Source organism: Vanessa cardui, chromosome 26, assembly GCF_905220365.1.
Source record: "Vanessa cardui chromosome 26, ilVanCard2.1, whole genome shotgun sequence".
Lineage (NCBI taxonomy): Eukaryota > Metazoa > Arthropoda > Insecta > Lepidoptera > Nymphalidae > Vanessa > Vanessa cardui.
In genome coordinates this window covers 8,978,196-9,004,820 of record NC_061148.1, presented here as the reverse complement: position 1 = coordinate 9,004,820, position 26,625 = coordinate 8,978,196, and the positions used below count along the sequence as shown (strand labels likewise).

General features: G+C 30.5%; 2 protein-coding genes and 1 long non-coding RNA gene across 3 annotated transcripts in view; 2 read left to right on the top strand and 1 right to left on the bottom strand.

Moving 5' to 3' along the window:
* The first annotated feature begins 6,001 nt into the window (after positions 1–6,001).
* On the top strand, positions 6,002–7,427 carry LOC124540771 (zinc finger protein 571-like). Its single transcript, XM_047118479.1, has 2 exons — positions 6,002–6,246; positions 6,433–7,427. Exons 1-2 carry the CDS (start codon positions 6,076–6,078, stop codon positions 7,276–7,278), a joined length of 1,017 nt encoding a protein of 338 aa, XP_046974435.1. The 5' UTR covers positions 6,002–6,075; the 3' UTR covers positions 7,279–7,427.
* A 293-nt stretch (positions 7,428–7,720) lies between these two features.
* The window catches only part of LOC124540847 (pro-resilin-like), a 38,392-nt gene continuing 19,487 nt past the window's right edge, over positions 7,721–26,625 (bottom strand). The window contains exons 3-6 of the mRNA XM_047118613.1: positions 16,928–17,065; positions 14,520–14,597; positions 9,165–9,383; positions 7,721–8,405 (exon numbers count right to left, since the gene is read on the bottom strand). Of these exons, the coding sequence (XP_046974569.1) occupies positions 8,295–8,405; positions 9,165–9,383; positions 14,520–14,597; positions 16,928–17,065 (546 nt within the window). The 3' untranslated portion in view covers positions 7,721–8,294. The remainder of the gene's footprint in view (positions 8,406–9,164; positions 9,384–14,519; positions 14,598–16,927; positions 17,066–26,625) is intronic.
* On the top strand, positions 13,090–14,061 carry LOC124540848. Its single transcript, XR_006967171.1, has 4 exons — positions 13,090–13,099; positions 13,292–13,306; positions 13,498–13,542; positions 13,962–14,061. It is a non-coding gene; the product is annotated as an uncharacterized LOC124540848 (long non-coding RNA).

Genomic DNA, 26,625 nt, shown 5'->3' with positions numbered 1-26,625 from the left:
AATATCAATCCTGATTTATTCACCGACAGACCTGCTTTAAATGTATAATATTTAGCCCTTTGCTGACAAATGTTGTTTGTTTAGCTTATTTCCTCTTATCTAGGGTAAAGATTAAGAAGGAAATTAATACTACTATTCTTGGCTTTAAAATTCAATTGAGTTTATTGTCTCAACCGTACCGATCAATCTCATTCGTGTCTCATCCTACGTGACATTGGCTAAATAATCTGTGCCCTGCCGGCACAACTAAAAGCCATTAAACTAAGAATTGAATTATTTCCTCTTATGATTGGAATAGCATTCAGCGGCCTCTACATGGCTTAATCCGGCCCTGCTCGTATGAAATGAGGGTTCTTATGAATGTATGAATTAAGGTTTATCCGTACAGTGCTTAGAAGTCAGTTTTTCTAAACTATTCGTAAATATTTTGTATAAGTTTATTTTGGTTATATTTTGACTAGTTTTATTTTTTTTTATTTTATTTTAGTAGTAGGGATACTAACGAATTGACGTTTGCGTTTTTTTTTTATTTGATGTAATTTTTAAATTTGCGCTATTGTCTCCATGGTTATGGGTTAGATTATATTTTTATAGTTTTAAGTAAATATTTTCTTTAAATAATGCAAATTAATTAATTCTATTAAATTTTTAAACAATGTGTGCAAAATTACGATTTTTTCTATGGTAGAGAACGAAACGAAATAATTCAAATGAAAATTGTATTGTGGCTGCTGTCGTAGTTTTTATTGTAAGCACACTTGATAACAAAATGTTATGTAATAATGTATTATGGCTAAGATATAAATATATTCTATAATTTAAACTTGTTTTATTTATTTCCTCCTTTGAATCCCTCAATTCTGCTTTGGAGACTTAAAAAACCTCGACATCTTTAAGTATTGGTAATAAAACACCCAGGCTTTTGTTGTTAACGGACGATGATTATATCCAAACAGATTCCAGTTGTTAAATATTTTAGTACTCAGAAACTATTATTGCTTAAATAAACCGACTTCGGTGGCATGGAAGTGAACACTATCAACTTCTTCGCGATAACTATCTACTCTTATATATTTATATACAATACATATAAAATTCTATATACTTTCATTTCTTATGAAGGTGACGAAAACTAAGATTAATTTTCATGTTATTCTTACATGTAACTTTTAATATTTAATAATAATCCTTGCAAAATAAAAAGAACGCCGCTAAAGCTAAATATAAGTGTAATGCGAGCGACGTAAATCTGGAAAAATATAAGAAAGCTAGAAATCACTGCAACAGGATTTGTAGAGACGAACAACGACGCCACATTCATAAATCTATATTAGAGGAAGATGACACAAGTAAAGTCTGGAAATTCCTTAAATCACTTGGAGTTGGGAAAGCTAGTCAAGAAAATTACTCTCAATACTGTGACCTCGATCAGCTTAATCAGCATTTCTCATCCTCGGCTGTTATAGATGGAGCCACGAAATTAAGTACAATAAATCAAATTCTTGCTTCATCCACTCCAGATTTCTCTCCTTTTGTTTTTAGTCTAATTACTGAAAGTGATGTTAAGAGAAACATCTTAAGTATCAACTCTAATGCTGTTGGTTCTGACTGCATTAGTCGCAAGATGATCATTCCTATCCTTGACCTTTTGACACTTATAATCACGTCCATTCTTAATCACTCTATAACCACGGGTAAATTTCCCTCTGCATGGAAAGATGCTCAAGTGATTCCTATACCTAAAAAACCCAACCCTTCCTGTGTTACTGATTATCGTCCAATATCTATTCTCCCTTTCCTCTCTAAAGTCCTAGAGCGACTGGTACATCAACAGTTAAGCTTATACCTTTCCAAAAATAATCTTTTAAATCCTTTCCAATCCGGCTTTCGTCATGGTCACAGCACGACTACTGCATTAGTCAAAATTACCGATGACATTCGTTTTGGTATGGATAAGCAGCGGGTGACTGTGTTGACATTGTTGGACTTCAGCAATGCGTTTAACAGTGTTGACTATGATATTCTGCTGGCTTTCTTAAGGTCTCTTAACATATCTCCTAAAGTAATTGACTGGTTTCATTGTTACTTGGACGGGCGTCGGCAACGTATACGTGTTAACGATAATTATTCCAACTGGTGTGTACTAAATGCTGGCGTCCCCCAAGGTGGCGTGTTGTCCCCTCTTTTATTTTCAATATTTATTAACTCCATAACTAAACATCTATCTTCTCTCTACCACCTGTATGCTGATGATCTTCAGCTATACCTAACGTCGCATGTAAATGACTTACCAAACTCAATAAGCATAATCAACAATGACTTAGCACACATTTCTCATTGGAGTAAAACTCATGGTCTAACAGTTAATCCAACTAAGTCGCAGGCCATTATAATTGGTAGTCAAAAGTTATTACCGAAAATTGATTGGACTAATCTACCACCTGTGAAATTTGATGGAGTTCTTATTCCTTTTGAAGACAAGGTCAAAAACTTGGGCATAATCTTTGATAAAACGTTATCATGGATTCCGCAGGTTACCGAAGTGAGTAGAAAGATGTTTTCGGCGATTGGTTCTCTGCGTAGGTTACAATACTTTTTGCCCATACCTACCAAAATTACGTTAGCACAAACTCTCCTATTACCAATCTTAGATTATGCCGACGTATGTTATCTCGATTTAAACGAGGAGCAACTAAATAAACTTGAGCGCATTCAAAATCTCTGTATACGGTTCATATTTGGGCTTCGCAAATATGACCATGTTTCTGAATTTCGCAAAAAGCTCAAGTGGCTTCCAGTCCGCCTTCGCAGGAATACTCGTATTCTATCATTTCTTTACTGTATCCTATTCAATCCAAAAGTTCCTCTTTATTTAAAAGAGAGATTTAAGTTCCTTGGCGCTTCTCATTGTCGCTCTCTGCGCTCCGAGGATAATTTAATTTTGAGTATCCCTTCTCACTCTTCAACTTGTTACTCAAAATCTTTTACAATTAACGCAGCACGCTTATGGAACTCCTTGCCCTTAGCGGTACGTCGAGCTAAATCCCTTGAAATATTTAAACGTCGCATTTTCGAATATTATATTGATACTTGAAATCGTATTTTCATCCCTTACCTTTCTCCTCCTCCAATCCTCATTTATTTTAAAATTGTGTGTATGTTTTTCTTACTAGTTATGTGTGTATTTTCTCATTATATATGTATGTATTATTTTTACTACTTTATTATGTTTGTATTATAGTACACCTCCACCCTAAATTTATTTATTTATTATAATGTCCTATGCCAACCGGTTGCCTGGAAGAGATCGCTCTTCTAGCGATAAGGCCGCCGATTGTATACTGTATAACATTGTTTTTTTTTTCTGTTTTAAAATTTTATGTACTTTGCTTGGTGTACAATAAAGTATATTTCATTTCATTCATTTCATTCATTTCATTCATTTCATTCATTTCGTTCATTTCATTCATTTCATTCATTTCATTCATTTCATTCATTTCATTCATTTCATTCATTCATTCATTCAATATTTTTAGAAATTGCTAGATTTCCTTTACTCTCTCTTAAGCCTTTCTTGTTTGAAGCATGTAAACCTGGAAGATTTTTATTAAATTTATTAATATTACAATTTTTATGGTGCACGTGGGAATTGGTGGCAGCGGGTATGCATTTAACTATTATTGAAATAATTGTAATTTTCACAGCGTTTGATAGAATATAAAGGATTTACATAAGAGTTAAACCTCCGTTATGTGCTGAGAAAGAAGAGCTAAGAGCGCTAAGAGCATTGTATTCTTTGTCAGTTACTTACGGTCTACTGAATATATTATATGTGGTACAACTACCATATACTAAATGATGGTAGAAAGTCCAGCTAGGACATAGTTAACTAGTCGTTCTACCGCTTTGTGTACTTTGGCCGAGTGCGGTCGTAATCCAAAATAACCGTGTAATTTTCGAAAAATTATATTCCGAATTGTTAACTTAGCTAATATTAAATCAATACCTATGGGTATTTTGGTGATTAAACTCAAACTCAAACTCAAATTCCTTTATTCAATATAAAAGCATTACACTTACTTATTGATTGTCAAATAAACACTACCACCGGTTCGGAAAAAGGAACACCCTGACCTGAGAAGAACCGGCGAAAGAAACTCAGCGGGTCTTTTTTTTCTGTTATTTTTTTTTTTGTCAAATTTATAAGGTACATAGTAGTATATGATTAGAAATAGCCAGGAGGCGATCGTTTCATTCCCAAGGTGTGCTATCAAACATAAACTCGCTAATTGTATAGTAACCTTTTGCACACAAGCGTTCCTTAACAATTTTTTTAAATTTGGCAACAGAAGCATTTTGAACGCTTTCTGGGATCCTGTTGTAGAAGCGTATACATTGCCCCACAAAAGAGTTACTGACTCTATGCAGTCGAGTAACAGGAGTAACAAGATTGTGTTTGTTCCTTGTACCAATGTTATGAGAATCACATTTTCTTATAAAAACATTAATATTTTTCCGTACATACAAAACATTACAAAATATGTATTGAGAAGCAACAGTCAATATCTTAATTTCTTTAAATCTATGCCTTAATGATTCCTTGGCTCCTAGGTTATAGATTGCGCGAATAGCCCTCTTCTGCAGCACAAATATAGTTTGGATAGCGGCTGCGTTACCCCAAAGCATAATACCGTAGGACATTATACTATGAAAGTAACTAAAATATACTAGTCGAGCCGTATCAACATCAGTAAGTAATCTAATTTTTTTGACCGCAAATGCCGCAGAACTCAGTCTACCCGCCAATCCGTTTATGTGGGGGAGCCACTGTAACTTGGCATCAAGAGTAAGGCCAAGAAATTCAGTTGTTTCAACTGGATCCATCGATTCCCCATTGATAAGTACATCGGGTTTTACATTTTGCACATTTGGTGTGCTAAATTTTACAATTTTAGTTTTTTTATTATTCAGTCTAAGATTATTTACGCTAAACCAATGTACTATATCGGACATAGCATTGTTTACATCGTCATACTGAACCTGTTTCCTATTAATTTTAAAAACCAAAGAGGTATCATCAGCAAACAATACTATATCATGTTTGTTCCCAACAAGAAAGGGCAAGTCATTTATGTATATGAGGAATAGAAAAGGTCCAAGAATTGATCCTTGTGGGACCCCCATACCAACTGAGACCCCAGGAGACCTTGTCCCTTTAACGTGTTCTTATAAGGGAGTACATCGAAAGTAATCGCGCCTAGAGAGGTCTATGAAGCTATCGAGGCAAACCGGCCACTTGGCTCGGATTCACCCACGATCGAGAGGGACCGAGGATAAGTGAAAGATGACTCTTCCTGAACCAGCGATGAAATCAAAGCAAAGCAAGCAGCGTCTGAAATTGAGGAACTTTCATGCAAAAAATGTAAATGGGATGTTCAGGTCGAATCACGGATCGACGTTTTATATGAACAGTACCCTTAGTACGAGTTTGATAGTCAACTTCATGTAATTTACTTTCGGTTTTCTTTTCATACAAATCCTATCAGCGCCCCAAGCGTAAACGCAGAGGAACTAAAATCGGCAGTACGAGTTTTTATTACTAACGTTATCGACTTTGAAGTCGAAATAACGGGCGGTTTTCGGCATTTTGGTAGTACGAGAATTTCCTTACTAATTTATTTATGCAACAATGTACTTTATCATTAAACTCAAATGTAACCGAAAAAAACTAATGACGTGATTGAGCAATCTAAATAGACCAAAATCATTAGATTTAAGTATATGTAATAATTAATATCAATGAGATAAAGGTTTTAAAAATTTAATGAAATGAACAACATTTAAAACAGTTAATAAAGTTTTATTATATACAACACTTTAATTTGTTTTTATATTTTATTTTCACGTTTATGAACACTGTAAAAAAGGAAGAAATATTTGATCAATTCTACGGCGTGAATTGGAACGTATATGACTTATAGTTCAACCGTTGCACAAAACTGACATTTTAATTTTATTTTAATTATTAATACTAAACAAAACAAAATTACGTTGATAATTTCAAAACTTACAGCTATGGAGTTATTAAGTTTATTAATTCGACCTGGAAAATGTAAAATTTGCATGTTATGTTACAAAGAATGTAACAATACGTTGAATATATATAATAATATGGAAATCGAAGGGGACATAATATCGAAAGATTTAAACATTGCACAAATTATGAAATATTTATTTCCTGCATTTGTAAGTTAAATCTTAAAAATATTATCTACATACCTACATGTACTTTACTACACTTTCTATAATAGGTATCTATCTATGTCTTCTATATATGTCTTCTATATTAATTTTCGATAAAGATTAACATACCTTCTGTCTTTAAATATGAATACTATATAATTTAGATTAAACTTTTGTTTTTTGTTTTAGGATATTACTTTATCGTATGTTTGTCAAGTATGTTGTGGATTGTTGTATAAGATGTATGTGATTATGAAAGAAAATAATTATAGAAAGAAAATACTTACGATAATAATTAACTCATTAAGTAATGAATTAGATGTATATGACAAATTAAAATTGGAAGCTTCGAAAAAAGTTTATTTAAATTTAGATTTATCAACAATTTTTAATTCAAAAAATGATGTTCCCTACAATTATTTTGAGCACAATGAAAGTCTAGATAGAGACAATGAAACTATCAGATCTTCTGAAAATGTAGCCGAAAATGAAAATCAAATAAGTAATTCATCTTTACAGAAACAATGTCCACATTGTTCTAAAATATTCGATGACATTAAAAATTATAAAACCCATATAAAGAAACATGGAAGTAAGCTTAAACAAAAATATTATTATTGTAATCAATGTAATTATAAAAGTCATTGTAAATTGTCGGTACAGGGCCATATAAATAAAAATCATTTAAAAACTAGGCCATATATTTGCCACATGTGTTTTAAAAGTTTTTTTCATAAGAAAAATTTAAAGGAACATATCGAAAATCATGAACAAGATCATAATGAAATGTGCGAGGTTTGCGGTAAACGATTTCTGCATAAAAAGAATTTAGTTGAACATCTTAAGCTTCATTCAGGCGATAGGCCGTATGAATGTGAAATTTGTTCAAAGAGGTTTGTTACATCTGGTCGCAGATTGGAGCATATAAAAAGGATTCATATGGAAAAAACTGAGAATTGCTTGTATTGTGATAAAAAGTTTAGTTTAAATAAAGAATTGACAAGACATATGAAAAGTGTACATTCAGCATTTTAAACTTATTACATATATTGCCTTTGTCACATATCTGATGTTAAATGACTGCTTTGAGATCTCGGATAAACCAAGAAGACACTTCTAACATTTAGATAGATATTGCAGATTAGATATCAATTATTTATAGAAATATTTTAAATTCAATGAAACATTACTCGAATTTAATAATTAAAATTTTTTGTGTCCCTAATAAAAACTATCTTAGAGCTTTCTTCAAAGTGTTCTATAAATCATAGATTTCATTCAAATCTTGTTTTTTATTCATCTTATGTTTTGTTAAGTAGTAAATTGTTACAATACTCTTCTGTATTAAGATATTTCCTCAGGGATAATAAAAAATAGGACCAATTTTTCTAAAAAAATATTTATTAAAAAGTAAGTTACAAAAAATATTCCGTCTTATTGTATAATGTTTAAATTTTTTATTCAAATATTTATTACTATACAATAAATATACTTAAGGGCAGTGATTATGAGTATTTTACAATTGCTTAAAAGTAAATTAACGTAATTATTACAAATTATTGAATGTTTATGAATGAATTGGTTTGTTTTGAAAGAAATTGCTTACTTAAATGAAACAATCTTTACAGTACTATTGTATGCTATTTTTTAATTTAAAAACTTAACATTAAAACATAAAGAAAATAACAGCACCTATAAAGGTTCTATATATAAGGCTTAAGGCAGTGATTTTTAAACAAATGAAAATGTATATGTATTGTGGTAACTTTGTTTGGTAACTAATATAATATTTTATAATACTTATGGTTTAATTAACCAATAATTTATTTTTAATGATATTCCTATGTTCAATGAAAGAATAAAGAGACAATATGAAATATTAAATTATCGATTGTTACTAGATGGCTATACAGATTATGAATGTAATTTTTAATCTGTTGATTAAAAATAAGCTTCTTCATGGCGTCGTAACAATGCCATCTAGTGTCGAAAAAATGAAAATGTTTGTGATAATTTTTTCTAAGCATTGTTCTTGGTCAGTTTTGGGTAATCTAGTAATGGTAGCCTGGGCTTGGTGGTGGTACGTAGGGTTGTCCAGGTCCTGATGATGGGTAGCCTCCGGTAGGCTGGTCTGGGTACCGGGCTTCACCTTCATAAGTCACCTAGAACATTGATATTGCAATAATTATTATAAAGATTATCGCAATTAATCGTATCAACATTTAAAATTATAGTTCCTGTGGTCATATTATATTTTCAAGTACGAACAACTATGTAGTTAGGTTCATTTTATATACATAAGCGGTAATAAGATAAAAATGAACTTTTATGAACTTGTAGCTATTTTATATTTACGCGTAAGTAATGACACAAGAAAATCGCACAAAGACTACAACCAATGCTGATTTTAGTAAGCTTAAGAATAGTAGCAGGAGAGACAGTCATAGTTTTAAATTGGATTTCAAATTATGACTAAACAAGACTAATAACTCAAAAGTGATAAGATAACTATGCATATTATAAAGTGTATAGCTAAAAAGCAAAATGTGTTATTTTGAAAATTGACTTTAAGGTTAAGTCAATATAAGCGTCTATTTATGTAATATTAATGTATTTGTGATTTAGTGTATTAAAATAAAAAGTTTATATGATACGATTATTTATTTTCTTTGTCCATTTTAAAAACAGATACCTAGCCACCTATTTTTATTTTTCGTAATAGGTACCTATTTTAAACGCAAACTCATTTCAAGGGAAAACTTGATGATTATTATACTCCTATATAAATATGTAATTAGTTATAAAATGAGGCAGACTTCAAACATAGGTTAATGTCCGTTATTTTATATATTACATTATTTAAAAAAAAAAAAACTGAATATTCATTGAGTATTCAGTTTATAAATAGTAATTCTACTGACCTCGGCGTTAAAACCATTCTTCCAGTCAGCTGTGTATTTAACTATTTGCGTCCTGCCATCAGGCAAAGCGATTCTGTACTCCCCACGTGTAACATCGCCATCAGACTTCGCGTTGTGGCTGTAGTCGTTACCATCTTCGTTCACCGCGTATGCGAAGTCGAATGGCATGCCAGGTTCGTGATGGTGGTGGTGGTCATGCTCGTGGTCATGTTCGGGGTGCTGAAAAATAAAATAAAATTATTGGTTAATAAAAAAGGTCGTACGTCTTGAATTTTTCAATGAGAAATCATTCATTTAATTTATAACATAAAATTTTATCGCGATTCAAAAATAATAATATTATTACGCTTAGGCAATTTATAGTTATGGCTTTATGGTTGTTGTAAGTTACAAAAGTTATTTTCGCGTAATGTGGTTTTAAAAAGTAATTGTTCTGTGGCGCTAAAATGATTTCTATTCTACAATGCTCTAGGACAATTTGTTATTTTCTGGTAATTATTTAAATAATCTAAATGTAATGCGAACCTAGGCATGTTTTGTTAATTTATTGAAAAGTAACTAAACTTACTTGAACATGCCTTGGTTTATGTATTAGAAAATTGTATTTTCAACCGATTTCAAAAAGGAGAAGGTTATCAATTCGTCTGATTTTTTTTACGTTCATACGTTTCAGTTTGAAATAAGTTTTGTTAATTATTTGTTATTGGCTGTATGATGTAGAACACTTTTTTTATTTCAGATTTTTTCTTTATCTACATCATTTTGTGATAACTATCAAGAAGGTTCGTTACTTCGTTGATTAATTCAATAAAAATAATATTATCTACAAGAATATTTTATGTATTGACGATATTTGTAATAAAATAAATTATGGAAGAATGGTCGTTCTACCTAATAATTAGTATTGTATATTTTCAACCGACTTTAAAAAGGAGGAGGCTATCAATTCGTCTGTATTTTTTTTACAGGATATAAAATGAGGGCAGAACAATTGCAAGGTTGAAAAGAAATATTTTTAATATTATTTGAAGCTACGGACTGTTTTTTCATACAATACAGATTTTATTGTAATCCATTTAAGTCATTATGTCAGGCGATTATTAATAGTGAAATTATACATTTTTCAGAGTATGGAGAGAGATTATCTAGTGAGTTCATATTTATACCTAAAATTATACGAATTCTTAATAGGTATATAAATAGATAGGTTGTATGCAACAACACTGAATTTTCTTGAATATGCACCCTATAATTTATTACAAAATAAAAAAAAAATGGACATTTTTAAAAGCAGAAATAGGAAAAGTAATATTTTTTAGGTTCGTACATATACATTTAATAATTTAATTTTTAATTTATTTCTAGGTTTTGAAGACGGTAAGCTATGTACATCAAAAAATATAATATTATAATAATGTTTTCTTGATTTATTTCATATATTTTTATGAAGCGATCTTTTTAGTTTTTACATTCAAGCTTGGATTTTTTTCTGTCATTGAAAGTACGAAACATTCAGTCGAACGAAATGAATGAAAAAGACAAACTAAACATAATCATTGGTCTGAAGTTAATCCACTCTTTACTTCGGTGACATTTGAATTGATATTGGTTCTTTAACGAACTAAAACGCGATTGTTTGATTTTCTTTAGTCTTCATTTGTGATATTTATGTATTAAATAAATTTATTTTTAATACTTCTATATTTTTATTTTTAGAGGGAATCATGAAATTAGGCAAGTGTATTTTTAAACTGTAATTCAGAATAGTCATTTTTATTGATTAGATAACGTCAGAATATTAATTTTTTTAAATTATAGAATGACTTACACTTCAATTTAAAGTGTTTAGTTTTAAGGAGGGACGGGGATGTCGCATTAATATTGGATTAATTATATTAGGGAGAGCAGAAACGATACCGGCGGCAGTTGGGTATGATGAGAACGGTAAAGAAAAAAGCTTAGAATCAAATACGATAATTCCAACGAGATGTACAACAGATAAGGCGATCAAGAGTAAGTTAAACAAAAAAAAAATGTTTTAAAACTTTTATTATTTCTTATGTTTAATAATCTACACAATGTAATTATCTATATTTTAATAAAATAATAAGCATTTGACATCAAATTGAAAAGATTTAGAGATCTTAAATTATCTATGATATTTATATTGATGGTTTTTCAATAAGAAAGTTTTGACAGTCGGAGTTTCCAATCGTAACTATGGAAGTATGATTAACGGAAATTAAATAAAGATACATTAATTTAGAACTCTTTCTAGTACTAAGTTGAATTATTATAAAATCGCATGGATACGTAAAATTTAAGTAGTAAATGTTGTTTTGAGTGCGGATCAACCATTCATCAATAGGGAACATGCAAATATAATATTCATGAAAAATTTGCTATTTAAATGTTAAAAAAATATAAAAGAAGGGCCACTGCAAGGTTAATAATTGATATAGTTTTGTTTTTTAACAATAATTACGAATTAAAGTAACGTGAAATGGAACGTATTTTAAAACACTAATAGAGCGTTCAGTGACGTCATTCCTGTAATGACTACATATTTGAGGTTATAGTTGTAAAAAAATGAACATTGAAACGAAAATTAATTGCGTATTTCGAATTAAAATGGAAGTTGGGTTTGTGAAAGCAGACTCCAGATTCCTCTTTTCAGCTTGAAACCACTTTTATCTCTGTTTTGTGTCAGAAGGTCCTGTCAAAAACCATTTATTTGAAAAATTTATTGAAGTAAATAGGCACAAACATATGTCAACAAAGCTCATTTGCGTGGTATCGACAGCCCGTTTTAAATTTTTACAAAAAAAGTATCACATAGGTCGAGAAAAATGCATAAGAATGAAAGCCAGCGAGGACAAGTACGATCAAAGGGCATTCACAGACAACAGTGACGTCATACGACATATAGCGCCGTTTTCGCGCGAAAATTTAAATTGACATTTTGAAACCTCATTCTTTGCCGTAAATTACAGTGTTTTAGATTTTTAATATAGTTGTGGTCTATGCTATATGGAGTTCTTTAAAATAAACACAAAAATAAAAATGTTGCATTTTCCCTATTCAAATTAAAAGTATTATGTCATTAGCGAGATAAAGCATGTTTTATTTTCGTCCTATAACTCGCAAAGCTCGAATGTTCATAAGTCAATATAAAGTAAAGTATAAGTATACTTTGATCATCGTGGCAGAAACTATTTACAAGATTTTACTTTAAGCAATTTTTGATTATGAATTGTATTAGTTTACCCAAAAGGGCATTTTGAAATGCGTCTTTGCATTGTATTTAATAAATAAAAACAAAACTAAAATGTCAGATTGGTGCATGTCATTTCAAAATTGATCATTGACTTGATGGGACAAATCGTAACGATGCAGATCGAATGTGTAACGTAGTTTGATGTTCTATTACCGTTAATGGAACCCAATGATATATTGATGTATTTTAAGGTAGGTAAATGTGCAATGAATAGCTCTGTAGAGTTGCCTATGAAAATCCCTTGAGCCAATTTTCTACAATTTATAACTCAAATTTTACAAACACGAAAGATTGTCAAATAAAAAATGTATGTATTATGTTTACAGTTGGTGATAATATAGACGGTATGTAAACAATCAAACAATATAGATTAAATAAACCAACATTCGTAATAAAATTTTATTAAGTTAGTTTTGAAATTTTAGGCAGATTAAATTGAACTTTAGTCTATTTAATTTTATTTTTTTACACTATTGTATATTAGCGTTGCAATTAAGTTTTGCTGTTTATATTATTTCAAATGAGAAAAAAAAACCGATTCAAATACTTTTTAGTCAATTTGTGAGGGACAGATTTGTCGACCATTTAAACACTAATATTTTATTTTGGCTACGTTTAAGAAATTTTGTTATTATTTTTACAGCTGCTAATTTGGACGGTTTGTATAAAATAATATATCTACAATAACTACAATACTACCTTTATATGTTTTCATTAAATTCGTATTGAGACCTTTTATATCAAAAGAGATAGATCTATCACGTGTCTATCTATACGTAATTATGAATTTTCTATTTATTGTCGATTGGATAAAAAAAGTAAAAGTTTTCGCTTGATTTTTTTTTTATAGAGATCAATGAAGAAGGTATGTAAAAATATAAATATTAAAAAGAGTATATATATATCATAATATTCTTATTTTAAAAATTAAATTGATTTTTTTAACTACATTTATAGACTCCCGTGTAAACAGTAGAGTAGTACGTGATATCCAAATGTCAACAATTAACATCAAAAATATATATAAATAAAATTTAATTAAAAATATTATTTTAGATGATGAAAACACCGTGTCACCTTTGAATAAGAAGGTAAATGAAGGTAATAGCAGTATACAGTTTTTATTCATTGTTCCATATACTATTACCAAAAGAACAAATACCATAATATAATCATTGAGCTTGAATAATCTATGGATTTAGGAAAAAATGGCGGTTTAAAACGTCAATGAAATTATTATCGGAACTTTAAAAGCAAAATTGGAGTGTTACGTTGAAAAATGTTCTGCTATACATAATTATTCATGACTTTTAATGGTGTACAATATACCTGATGGTAGCAAATTTGGCACGGAATACCTAACTTTAATTTATTGGCACGATTGTACTAATGCCAATAACAAAAAAAAAAAAATGAAAATGTGCCATACAGGTTACGTTAGTTTGTTAAATCTTTCTCCGATTGGAGTAGTCTTTACTCATACTGTGTATATAAATAAAAATATGGATTTAATTTTGCAGAAACAACCTCAAAAGCATATATTCCACCGAGGCCTTCGACGTTACCTAATCACTTTGTCGACGATATTTAATAAAAACAAGATTAATATATACAAAATAATGGTTTATTTTTATTTACTACTAGTGGTCCTCGGCTTTAAGGGTTTATCTCAGGCGTTAGGCATAAAAAGTAACTTATGTCCTTCCTTAGAATTTAAGCTTACTTGATACCAAATTTGGTTTATTGGTTTAGTCGTGAAAGAGCAACAGATATAATATAGATTAAGTTACTTTCGCATTTATGATATGAATACAGATTAATAATATTTATTTTTGATTATTTTTTTTTTTATACAAAGTAAACGTATTTTTAATCTGTATTCCTTTTCGGTTGAAGTTGCTTTATAAATGTGTTATAACTAAGTTTAATATTAATTCTTTGAATGATACAATCAATAGTTATTCTGTAAGAGCTCACATCGTATTTCACTTGTATAATTTGTAGAGCTGATTTATAGGTGATGCTCAATATATTTTTATAGAATAGTTCGACAAATTTGGGATAAATGAAATACTTACATCATGAGGAGCAGGCTGTGTGGGGGGTGGCACGTATGTCGGACGTGGAGAGGTCGGTCTATACGTGGGGGGTGATGGCTGAAAAATAAACATTACTTGTAACAATTGTTTGGTAATTTGTCCTATAAAACAATGTATACAAACAAATATTGCTACCTGCATGAACATATATGTACAATTTCAATTTCAAATTAAATAGTATTTTCGCATTTTATACGAACCAGTTATTATTTTTTATGCTGCTAGTCTATTTATGTTGATAAACCACAGACTAAATTGCCCAAATCCGATCTCTAGATAAGCTAACCTTAATATTTATATTGCTATTATCTCCGTACCATATGCTAGAATATCGGTGGTAGTGCTTCGTGCAAGCCCGCTTATGGAAGTACTACATTTATAATATACTCTAACCCCAAGTAGCAATATTGTTGTGTAAAAATTTCGTGGATGAGTGAGTCAGTAGATTTACAGCTCCAAGGTATAATATATTAGTTGGTAGTACTAATGTTGGTGGGATATTGGCGATGTGTCAAATGGTTAATACTTTTTCCACCGCTATTGTCTATCGGTAGCGGTGACTACTATACATCAGGAAATGGGCAAAAAATGATACCTATTTTTTCAGTCTAATAAAGCAATATTAATTTAAAAATACACGAAAAACTATGTTAAGTGAATTTGTATCATTTAATAGATATGACGGCACTTGGTGAATCTACAGATTTATATAATACTATTTTTGTTTATGATACGAAGTTCATCAAACCTCAAAATATCTTTAAATTGATGGATTTATCTCACAACAATTAACAGACATCAATACATCGATTGTTGTTTGTTTAAAACGCGTAAAAACCGAACAATTGTCTTACCCTCATTGTGATACAAACAATGCGTTGCCTTGGTCTATTAAGGCCCATTCATATGTCAAAATTGTTTCACGATAGAAATTTGTGACCTTGAAAATATTTAAATATCGCATGAGAACGTTTTGGTATCATTTAATTAATATTCATAATTAGGGTATTTTTTTATTTAAAAGATGATTGAAAGATTATTGGGTTTTATGTCTAAAATTTTATATATGACAGATCGCAAGATCCATGATCAACATTCAAAGAGAGAACAATATGAGACAACAACAACATCACATACATTACTCTGATCCCAATGTAAGTAGCTGAAGCACTTGTGTTATGGAATTCAGAAGTAACAAACACCCAGACCCAAGACAACATAGAAAACTAATGGTAATCTACATCGACTCGGCCGGGAATCGAACCCGGGACCTCAGAGTGGCGTACCCATGAAAACCGGTGTACACACCACTCGACCATGGAGGTCGTCACAACACAATTACGTGTTTCAATTCGAAAATTATTGTTTTCCTAAGCTTGACAATATAACATTTAATTAATTAATTTCCATATTACATTTAATTAATTAATGAAATATGTATATTCACTCTGTGTCGACAAAACGAACGTGCGATATAATTTTTACTATGAATATAATAAATAATAATTAATTGCTTATACAATAAAACAAACCATTTTTACTCTGAAGAACTTAGGTTTAAAAGAGTAATTAACAAAACACTATTGCGTAATTATCATATTCTGGGCAGTTGGCTAATCCCTTTGATAATGTTTGCATTGACCGATATCCATTAGAATGACATCATTATCACCATTAAAAGAGGTTTCATGGCTATTTTTTCATTATAATTTGGGAAAAAGCATTATAATAGATCATAAGTTATATGTAAATACTATTTCACACGTATTAAGTTGCCAGTTATTACTTATTCAAATTTAGATATAATTAATTATCTGTGAAATAAATTATATTAGTCCTAAATGACGTATTGAATAAAATTAAGTACACATATTTAGTTACTTTGAATGGACCATTACTTTTATCAAATCAAATGACGGAATATAAAAATAATTAATTTTAAAATTATTTACCTAATTTAAATATTACGGAATAAAATATAACAAAAGCTAGACAGACAAATAACTCCCAAAGGAAATAGAACAAGACCGACACTCAATAGACAAGATTTTTTCAGTCACGAATCCACGTCGAAATTTCAATAATTTTTGGTGAAATAACCCTAACAAATATAATGCAAATTCTGTTTTTGTATATCACATACACTAAGACGATAGCAATTTAATGTTGAGGGGCGCGCCTTCGCTCATAAGCCTTAGCACTACAGTATAGACTACACCATAAAAACGCTACCAATAAAATTAGGGTACATGTATACTACTAGATGACGCCAGCTGTACTCATATAAGTATATCCTATTATTTTTATATGTACCAACAATACGTAAAGATAATAAACCAGCTGAAAATTATCATTAGGTTCTGCTAATAAAGCACTTTAAGACTTACGACTCTGCCATTTCCGTTCGTGGGTGGGAAGGGAATTTTCGGAGGCTCGTAAGTGTATCCCTTGCTCGGTGGTAGGTACTCGTTAGCTGCCAAAGTTGCACTGGTGAACACGCAGGCTACAAGGCAGCTTAACCACATCTGAAATAATAAATACACAAATTATTCACATAGTCCTCGCAATTTTCATTTTGTTCACAATGGATATATACTTCATTTAAGTAGGCTTCTGATTTTACAGGATTATATTGAATGTAAAATGTCGGCTTAGAATATATACTCTACCGAAACTAATCGGAAAGAAATTAGTAACAACTGAGTTTTCTACCATTTGAATTAGAAAATGACCGATCTAATTGTCTAATGCAATGCGCCGGATACAAAAAAAATCGACGAAAAACGAAGGTGGCAGATGTAGAGAAGTATATTATGAGGTTACTTGAGATAATTGCTGGACTTTAATTAGATGGATAAAAGTAGACCAACTAAGTGTTTGATAATTAAACTAAACACCATTAGGTGGACTACGTATGGTTAGATAATGATGACGATGATGATTAATAAAATGCCAGATGGTGATAAAATTATATATATGACTGCTCGAAGGACTAAAGCGTAATTTTACTCGGTAGTAGGACAAACCAGACTGGGTAGGTGACATTCACCAACAACAACATTTACTTTTGTTGTGTTCTGATTAATGGAAAAAGGATGAGTGAGCCAGTGTAATGACAGGAAACCATTTTCCCTATCATATTAGTTTGAAAGCTAGTTGTGAATTGACGACGTAAGAGATGGGTAAAGTTTCTTAGTGCCAATTTGTATTGGCGTTTGTGTTTCCCAAGAGTTACTCACAGGTGACCCATTTGCGAGGGTTACAGAAGCTAATAATAATTATACATTGAGACACATGCCATTGCAACATGTAAGGTTGAAAGATTCTGAGAAAAAAAACGATTAAATCACATCCCTAATGAAGATGCATTAGCGATATGAAGAGTTTTTCTAATAATTGGATACGTATTATGTCGTTATAGGTCTCGTGATTTGATTTGTGTGGAAATTTAAACGATACAAATTATTCTTTCCTAAGACGTCAATTAAAATATGTACTTTTTGTAATATTTCACCCTTGGCATATCTGTTCCACACTTCCTTAGGTTACCTGGTAGAGAATATTATGCTTTTCGCATTACGTTTTGTGGAATTGTATATTAAAATTAAGATTTAAATTCCGTGGTGTTGGGTTTAAATTCAGAATCATCAATTATGATTCACGTGATCACCGCTACATATGCTCCTTACTGGAACAAAACTAGGCTCGTATTGTTATTGTCTCCTATAAACTGGAGTGCAGTGCCATCAGATTCAGGCAAAGAAACAAACATCTCACTTCATATTCATATTTTATAGTTTTACGTTCATCAAAATTATTACAACTTGGCGCTCCAAAAAATTTTGTGATGTTGATTAGTTACTATACGCAAAAGTATTCCAAAGGATCAGGACAATAAAGAGTAAATTCATCACATGTTGATGTGCATAAAGATAGGATTATATTACGGATAAAATAAATTTTATCGTGCATGAAACCACGGATGAATCTTTGCCAGTATCTTTGATCCTATTTAGCTTTTACGAAATAAAAAGTAGCCAATAACTCTCTCGACCAAACTATGTCTATTCCAAAAAATCGTAACGAAGTACAAATAAATAGGCGTTCATATATTACATTATCATGTGTGAGTAAACATAAGGTATACTTAACGAATGATAGAGTGCATCTCGGCCACGAGCGGGCGTCCTTGCACTATTGAATCATTGCAGTATTTGTATCGACAGCAAATACTATATAATTCTTATAATAATAAATAAATAAATATGTTAGCTGAACGGTAAAAATAATAAGAATAACATACATTAGTCATTTATAAACAATTTTCCGCCTAGGGCTTCGCTTGCGTATTAGAGGAGGAGGTTAGAGTCTGTGCAGGTGTTATGGGTAAAAAGTGTGCGCTGTGTGTGTGTGCTATTCCAAGCTATTAACTATTATCTATATCTGTGTAAAATTTCATTCAAATCCGTTTAGCCGTCCCGTCGTAATTCAATATGAAATATTCATCTATTTAAATTTATTTATTTATAATTTAATCAAGTTTTGGTTACAAATTAAATGTATCCTATCTGTTGTTGAAAAAACGAGCACAATTTATGAATATCAAAACTCAGTAATGGTTTCGAATCTGTGATATACAATTAGCATCCACGTCTTTGAGCCACTGGTTCATCTTGATTAAAAGAGTCATTATGAATTGCCAATGCATCGCTCTCCATCAGCTGATGCAAGTCGCACTTTAAATGTATAATTACGTTAGTCAATCATTAGTATAATTATATATTAAAGTAAATTGTATGTATAGAAGTGTCAATAAGAATCTGCTTTGAAATCTTCCTTTATGCAATCAAAGTTATGAGTTTATTACAAAAGCATTTGATTTGGATTGGAGTTTTTTTGGTAGCATAGGGTGAACCCCCTTATCCGTTAAGATTATCTTTTATTTTTAGGACGAAATTCTTGTGATGTGAAACAAAGAAAGCCAGTTTTTCGATGCGTTGCCAATTTACGTACAAGCTTTATGTATGTATATGTGTGTTTTAAGTGTCAACAGGCCCAAGTAACCGTGACTCCGATAATTTTGAAGTCTCACAATTCAAATCTCTCAGAAATCCCGTGATGAAACTATTTTTACATTAAAGGTTTTATTTTAGCTGAAACATCATACTTATTTAGGAGCATCATTTCGTTATTATAAAATTAAATTCGTACGTATTTTACAAAATATTAACAATAAGAATTTAGAAAATGTATGCATGTTATAGTGCATTTTGTTCGTTAGCAAATATGTAGACGTAGATTGAAAGCAGACGTCTTAATGTATACAACAAATGGCCCCACAGTTTATTGTAACAAATTTCAGTCACGATTTAATATTTGTTTTATTATAGAAGATCCTTTACAGTTTTAGAAGTCACGATTTGGAATATATTATACGAGTTTAAAAATCAATCAAAATTACCTCTTCAACTTTTCATTTTTTTAAAGGCACCCTTAAAAATGTTAAATAAGAACTTATTTCAAATGTCAGCTTTCAGTTGCTATGGATTAACTATATATAAAATGATTACTTTAATCAGTTAAACAATATTTGACCAGCAAAATATATACGTAACTTTCAAATTACATAATTCTTTGATTTACGTTACATTAGGTTAAAGACAAAAATATTTATCCAATATTAAAGCTTTTTATTAGTTGTCGAAAATTTACCGCATGTTTAGAAATAAATATCAATGCTGAGTTTATAATCATAGGTTCGGAAATATACACAGACTTGAGAATAAACGGCTTAATAAACTCTGTAGTTCTTTTTCAACTGGTAAGTTATTTGTTTAGAGAATCGGAATTACGAAGAGGGAAACGCAGCTAGCATTCGACATGGTTAATTACAAATATATTTAACAACATTCACATAAAGTTATTTGAAATACGAGTTTGTTACATAAAAGTAACAACTTCTCTATGCTAAGACCTCTCTTATTTGGGGATGGTTACACTTGTAGGAAAAAAACCTCACGCTGTTCTCTTCACCAAGAAGAAACAAAAAATAAAAACAAATGAAAATTGAATTTTGCTTCATTATTTAAAGAAAAACAGTTCTGTTTTTCTCAGCTAGATCACGTAATTATATATCACAGATATATTTATACAGATCAGGCGTGTTAGATACATAAATATTAATGTAATCTTTCTGCTGACGTTACGTATTCCCATAAAACGTATTGTATTCGACGATTGTCCGACGCTTGCACATGACTTCACTTGTAAGTGGGAAAAAATTTAAACAAAAGAATTGTTCGCGTATTGAACTAAGTATTTAGCGTTTTGACACGGTAATATAATTTAAAATGTTACACGCTATTATATATTATATCGGTATGCTTGGTATATTTACATAATATACTATATAACATTTTATTATGTATGAGTACTGTTTAATGACAGTGCTTGGTGTTTGGGTTTAGGCTGTAGAGGTCAATTATATTAACGTATAATGCAACTTTGATAGTTCCTCACAAGAATGAAACTCAGTTTAACCCGATTCTACTTTTCTATTATACCTACTTTGTTATATATATTATATTTTGTTACACTACTATTTACATTTAACTTTTTTTATATTTTACATGTTTACCATACATCCTCAGATATTCGCTGGACTTATGAAAGTGGATTTGCGAACACACTTGTATATTAAATGTCCTGCGTAGTTAGTCTTCTTAAGCTTGTTTTTTAGTGCTATCGGTCAGTAGGACGTAATAATATTCTTGACAGAAAATTTTTCGATCACATCAAATCAATTTAAATATATTTTATCCAAGTAGGTTTTTATAATTTATATATTTATCATATAATGTTTTAAGTACTTTTGAATCGTCATTTCACTATATTAAGAAAAGCTACCACCAATTCGAACTGTTTTATCGAGAAGTACCAACACGAAATTCAGTACTTACTCTTTCTCAATATTCAAACTTTTAAGTTATATTAACTAGATACAATGATGTATGTAGGTATACATATAATATGTGGATGGTTTGGCTGTTATAAATATTAGCAAAATTATAATCTTAAAACATATTTCATACCAAATTGATTATAATTGAAAGCTTGGGAATGTGCTACGTTTTACGTAAAGAGATCCGTGTTGTAATGTATATAAGAATATACATCATCCATATTTCTTAACAATCTTTCTGAAGAGGATCAGATTACTGCAACCATTCCCATCGCTTGTCCAAACAATGAATTGGTCAATATAGATAAAATTTGGTTTGGTTTCATTGTTGGGTGAAGAGATGTTTGTTAGGATAGAACGCGTGCATCTTAACCGATGATTGCGGGTTCAAATCGAGACAAGCACTGAATATTCATGTGATTAATTTGTGTTTATAATTCATCTCGTTTCAGCCGTGAAGGAAAACGTAATGCGGAAACCTGCGTGTGTCAAATTTCATAGATATTCTGCCACATGTGTATTCTACCAATCCGCATTGGAACAGCATGGTGGAATATGTTCCAAACCTGCTCCTCAAAGGGAGAGGAGCCGTCTGCAGCGGGAAATTTACAGGCTGTTGTTGTTGGGTGAAATATTAATGCCTCATAATAAAATTCATGTCCTTTTTTAATGCAATTTAATCTTAATGACTGTGTGGTAAGCTCATAAAGATCATATTATCGCTTATAAAATGTTCATTAATATGTAAAAAAGGCAATTTAATGTGCGCTATTTTTTTTTATATTGCTCGGATAGTGTAATCGATTTTGCGACAGTTATGTTTAATATATATTTATTATGTGATGTGGATAAATTAATATTTTTATGTAATAATTATTATCGGTTTATTCATTTCTTTTTTAAGTACAATAAAGCAAAATACATTATATACTTACATACATTTTACAAGTTCATAAAGGTTTTTTTTATATATTAATAGGTAAAGATCAGCGTCTATACTATATGTAGGTTATTATGTTCGCCTATATTTTTATAAATTTATTATTAAAAAAAGTAGAAAATAATAAAGCGTCAGTAAAAAATATTATTAATAACTAAATTTTTCGTTTCATTTAATACTACGTAATACATTAAAATAATTTGTAATAGTAAAAGTTAGTTCGTGATCCACCACGCCCGAGATTAATGTTGCATCAATCGTGATTCCATTCCGCGGTTTAATGTCAAAATGTCCCTAAACTTTTAGATTGACATTAAATTATATTAAGCAATAATAAAATGTAAACTGAGATATAAGTTCACGTTTTACATTCATTCATTAATTCGTATGGATGTTATATGGAAAACGGTTGAGGTAATCTGCTGTGAGCACAGATATGTATATTGACTATTAACTTACGATGACATACATTGATACGTGTATGCTTTATATTTTGTGACATAATGATATACATTATCATTACATAGTATAAAACAAAGTCGCTCAACACCGTCAGCCTATACGCTTAGATCTTTAAAATTACCGAACAGATTTTGATGCGGTTTTTTCTAATAGATAGAGTGATTTGAGAGCAAAGTTTTTGTACCTATATAACACATGGAAAATATAGGAAATAAACAAAAAAGAATCTGTAATATATATGCTAAACCGGGGCGGGTAGTATTAAATATAATAAATAAACAAACATAAACAATATCACATACATTACACTGATCCCAATGTAAGTGGCTAAAGAAGTTGTGTTATGACTTAAAGAAACTCAAAAGAAAATCATGAACGACGGTGCTGCAAACAGCTAGACCCGAGACAACATAGAAAACTAATGAACCTTTTCTACATTGTACCAGTGAAAACCGAATTTTATATATTAATACCGTAAGCTGATTATTATCCCAGTGATTGTGGGACGGTGGCTGCATATTTACACATATTTATACACTTTTATGGTTATGGGCTCATTTTTAAGGGCTCCAAGAGAAGATGTGAATAATAGATAAATACAGATAAATCATAAAGTATGGCATACAACAACAACAACAACAGCCTGTAAATTCCCACTGCTGGGCTAAAGGCCTCCTCTCCCTTTGAGGAGAAGGTTTGAAACATATTCCACCACGCTGTTCCAATGCGGGTTGGTGGAATACACATGTGGCAGAATTACTATGAAATTTGTCACATGCAGGTTTCCTCATGATGTTTTCCTTCACCGCAGAGCACGAGATGAATTATAAAGACAAATTAAGCACATGAAACAGCGGTGCTTGCCTGGGTTTGAACCCGCAATGATCGGTTAAGATGCACGCGTTCTAACCGTATGGCATACACAGGACGAATTATGTATATTTGGGAGTCCTTGTGTTAGATAATTTGTGTATGATAAATGTCTTGACCACTTTCAGAACATGTACTTGACCCGTATTACATAAGCCCAACTACATATGCGGCTAATCTCTATTGAGATTAATCTTTGTCCGTTCTTGCGTAACAGCTAATTCGTAAGTCAGAGTTTCACAGACATTTTTATGACAATAATAGATTTTGTATATAATGCGAGGAATATTTCTTTCATAGACAACGGATTCTTTTTTCAAATTCATTTAAAGACTTGACTGTTTTTTTTTTATGTTTCGTTTTAGGTCTGTGGTATTTGTTTTATCAATGGTGAGTTTTTGACAGTTAAGCAATTTTCAACGTTTGCAATACTAAAAGCATAAGTGCCTTAGGATTCAACTATTATGTCCCTTGTGACTGTTATTGAATAAGCATTTACTTATTCAAATTAATCTTGTTTTTCAGTATTGTAACTAATAAATGGAAGCTATCATCTATCTAACCTAAAAATTATAGTTCCAAAAATAACGAAATGTAATATTGGTGTAATAAATAACACTTATAATTTTCCATTGAAATTATTGTAATTTGTGACTGCGTTTTTTTCAAAAACAAAACACTACACAAATCATTCAAAACGATGATGGGGCATTTGTTTTTGACAACTTAATTATATGAAATAATAAGGTTAAGGTTTCACATTGAAAAAACAAGGAAAGCCATAAATAAAGATATATAACTGAATATAATTGGTGTAGTATTAAAATAATTATTTGGAGATTTATTAGACAAACAATTTATAATAGTTGTTATAATTTAAAAATTTTCAACAATATTTTCATTCAATTTGTGATTGCGCTTTAGTGAAAGCGCTTTCGGGTAGGCAAGAAACAAACATCCGTTTTTCCATCGAAAAACAAAAGTAAATAATTATAGTTTATACCAATGGGCTTCGTCTGCATTTCTGTGGTTCATTTTGAAGGGGGAAAGACACAGGGCCAAGTATATAATTTACATACAAAATGTTATCAGGTGCTTGGTAGTATATATTATCATATACTTTTTTATTACATTTGCTACAAACAAAAAATTAAAAAAAAAACTGGTTAAAATGAAAGTATCAACCGTAGACTGCTTTTATTATTTTATGCAAATTAATGTATATAAGCCAAGCACCTGAGTTGTTTTACCTAAAATCAGTTGTATTAAGTTAATTATACAATATGAAATTACTAAAAATGGTTTGAAGTCATTTGCCGGTAGCTTATCTCTAAATAAATTTTAATATTAAAATTTTATTTAATCTGTATGCAATTGACCGCGTTTTTTAGGGTTCCGTACGTCTGAATACAAAAACGGAACCCTTATAGGATCACTCGTGTGTCTGTCCGTCCGTCGCTTACAGTCTATTATCTCCGAATCTATTAAACCGATTAAGTTGAAATTTGGTACACATATCAATTCCTGTAACCCAAATACAGAGGTGTAACGTGAGCAGATGAAATTTGTATATGGGGGGTCATTTTGGGGGGGGAAGGAGAAAATTTAAAAAAAAAATTCTGAAAACTAAATCGTGTGGCATAGCAAATGAAAGGTCTTGTTGAGAAGATCTTAAATGTATTTTTTTGTAATTTTAAAATAAATAGTTTCCAAGTTATTCAAGAAAATAGACGAAAATTGACCATTCCCCCCCCCTTATCTCCGAAACTACTGAACCTAAAATTTTGAAAAAAATTCAGAAAATAGTTTTCTCCTTATAGATTATAGGAAAACCTATAAGAAGTCCATGATATTAAAATAACATGGTAAATCACTCAATATTGTGCGTACCAACTTACATTTGCAGGTGGAATGTGTGGGAGAACATATTTTTTAACTCCAATATTAAGTTTTGTTGAATCGGTTTGTAGATGAATATTTAATGAAAAAAATAAGCCCACAATGAGCATTATACGACCAATATTTTAGGAGATATTAACATCGTACGGAACCCTCTTCACGCGAGTTCAACTCGCAATTGTCCCCTTTTTTTCCCTTTATTTGGCTTTTATTACGCTGTTACTTGTCAACTCTCACTTTAAAAAATATTAACGCCTTTCTTTTTAATATTTTTTTTTATTTGTCCAAATATTAATACACGCAATCGTAACTAAATAAAAAAATAAGTGTTATAGAACACTCTTTATAAGTCTTTAAATTAATAATTAACCAAAAAGCATAAACTCTATTCGAAACAAACAATAAATTTGAATATGTTCTTTAAAAAGCAAGTAGTCTTATCACAAAAATTAACAGTAAAATTTGAAAGCAATAATAATAAAAAAAAAACGCAGTTGGCAACACCTATTATGCCCGTGAGTCTTGTTTTAACCTTTATTATTATTAGTGTAACGATGCAACTCATAAATAAAATCTAAAAAGTTATATTCTATTTTGCATGTTGCAATCCTTGTAAAAATAATTCGCGCCATAAGCATTTTGACACATCATTCAAAATGGCTGTCATAAAGTAACATAGAGCCCACAGCTTGTAATTAAATAATCATTATTATTTAAGACCAACGCAACAAAACTCTCACGATGGATTATTAAATATGAAGGAAAATATCGTGACCTTTATGTTATTTTTTATCTATAATTTGAATTAGAGATCGCATTATGTATGATATAATAATACAATTTTAATTAACGAGTCTTGCTGATTAAATTTTAAAAAAAGAATGAAGTAATGGCTCTCGAAAAATCATGTAATTTGATACCTAACATTATTGTGATTAGTAATTTATATTTAA

Bases quoted from the DNA above. Each gene is read 5' to 3' on its own strand.
- LOC124540771 (XM_047118479.1), top strand. From the start codon at position 6,076: ATGGAGTTATTAAGTTTATTAATTCGACCTGGAAAATGTAAAATTTGC. The intron at 6,247-6,432 runs GTAAGTTAAATC...TTTTTGTTTTAG, and splicing joins AATATTTATTTCCTGCATTT to GATATTACTTTATCGTATGT.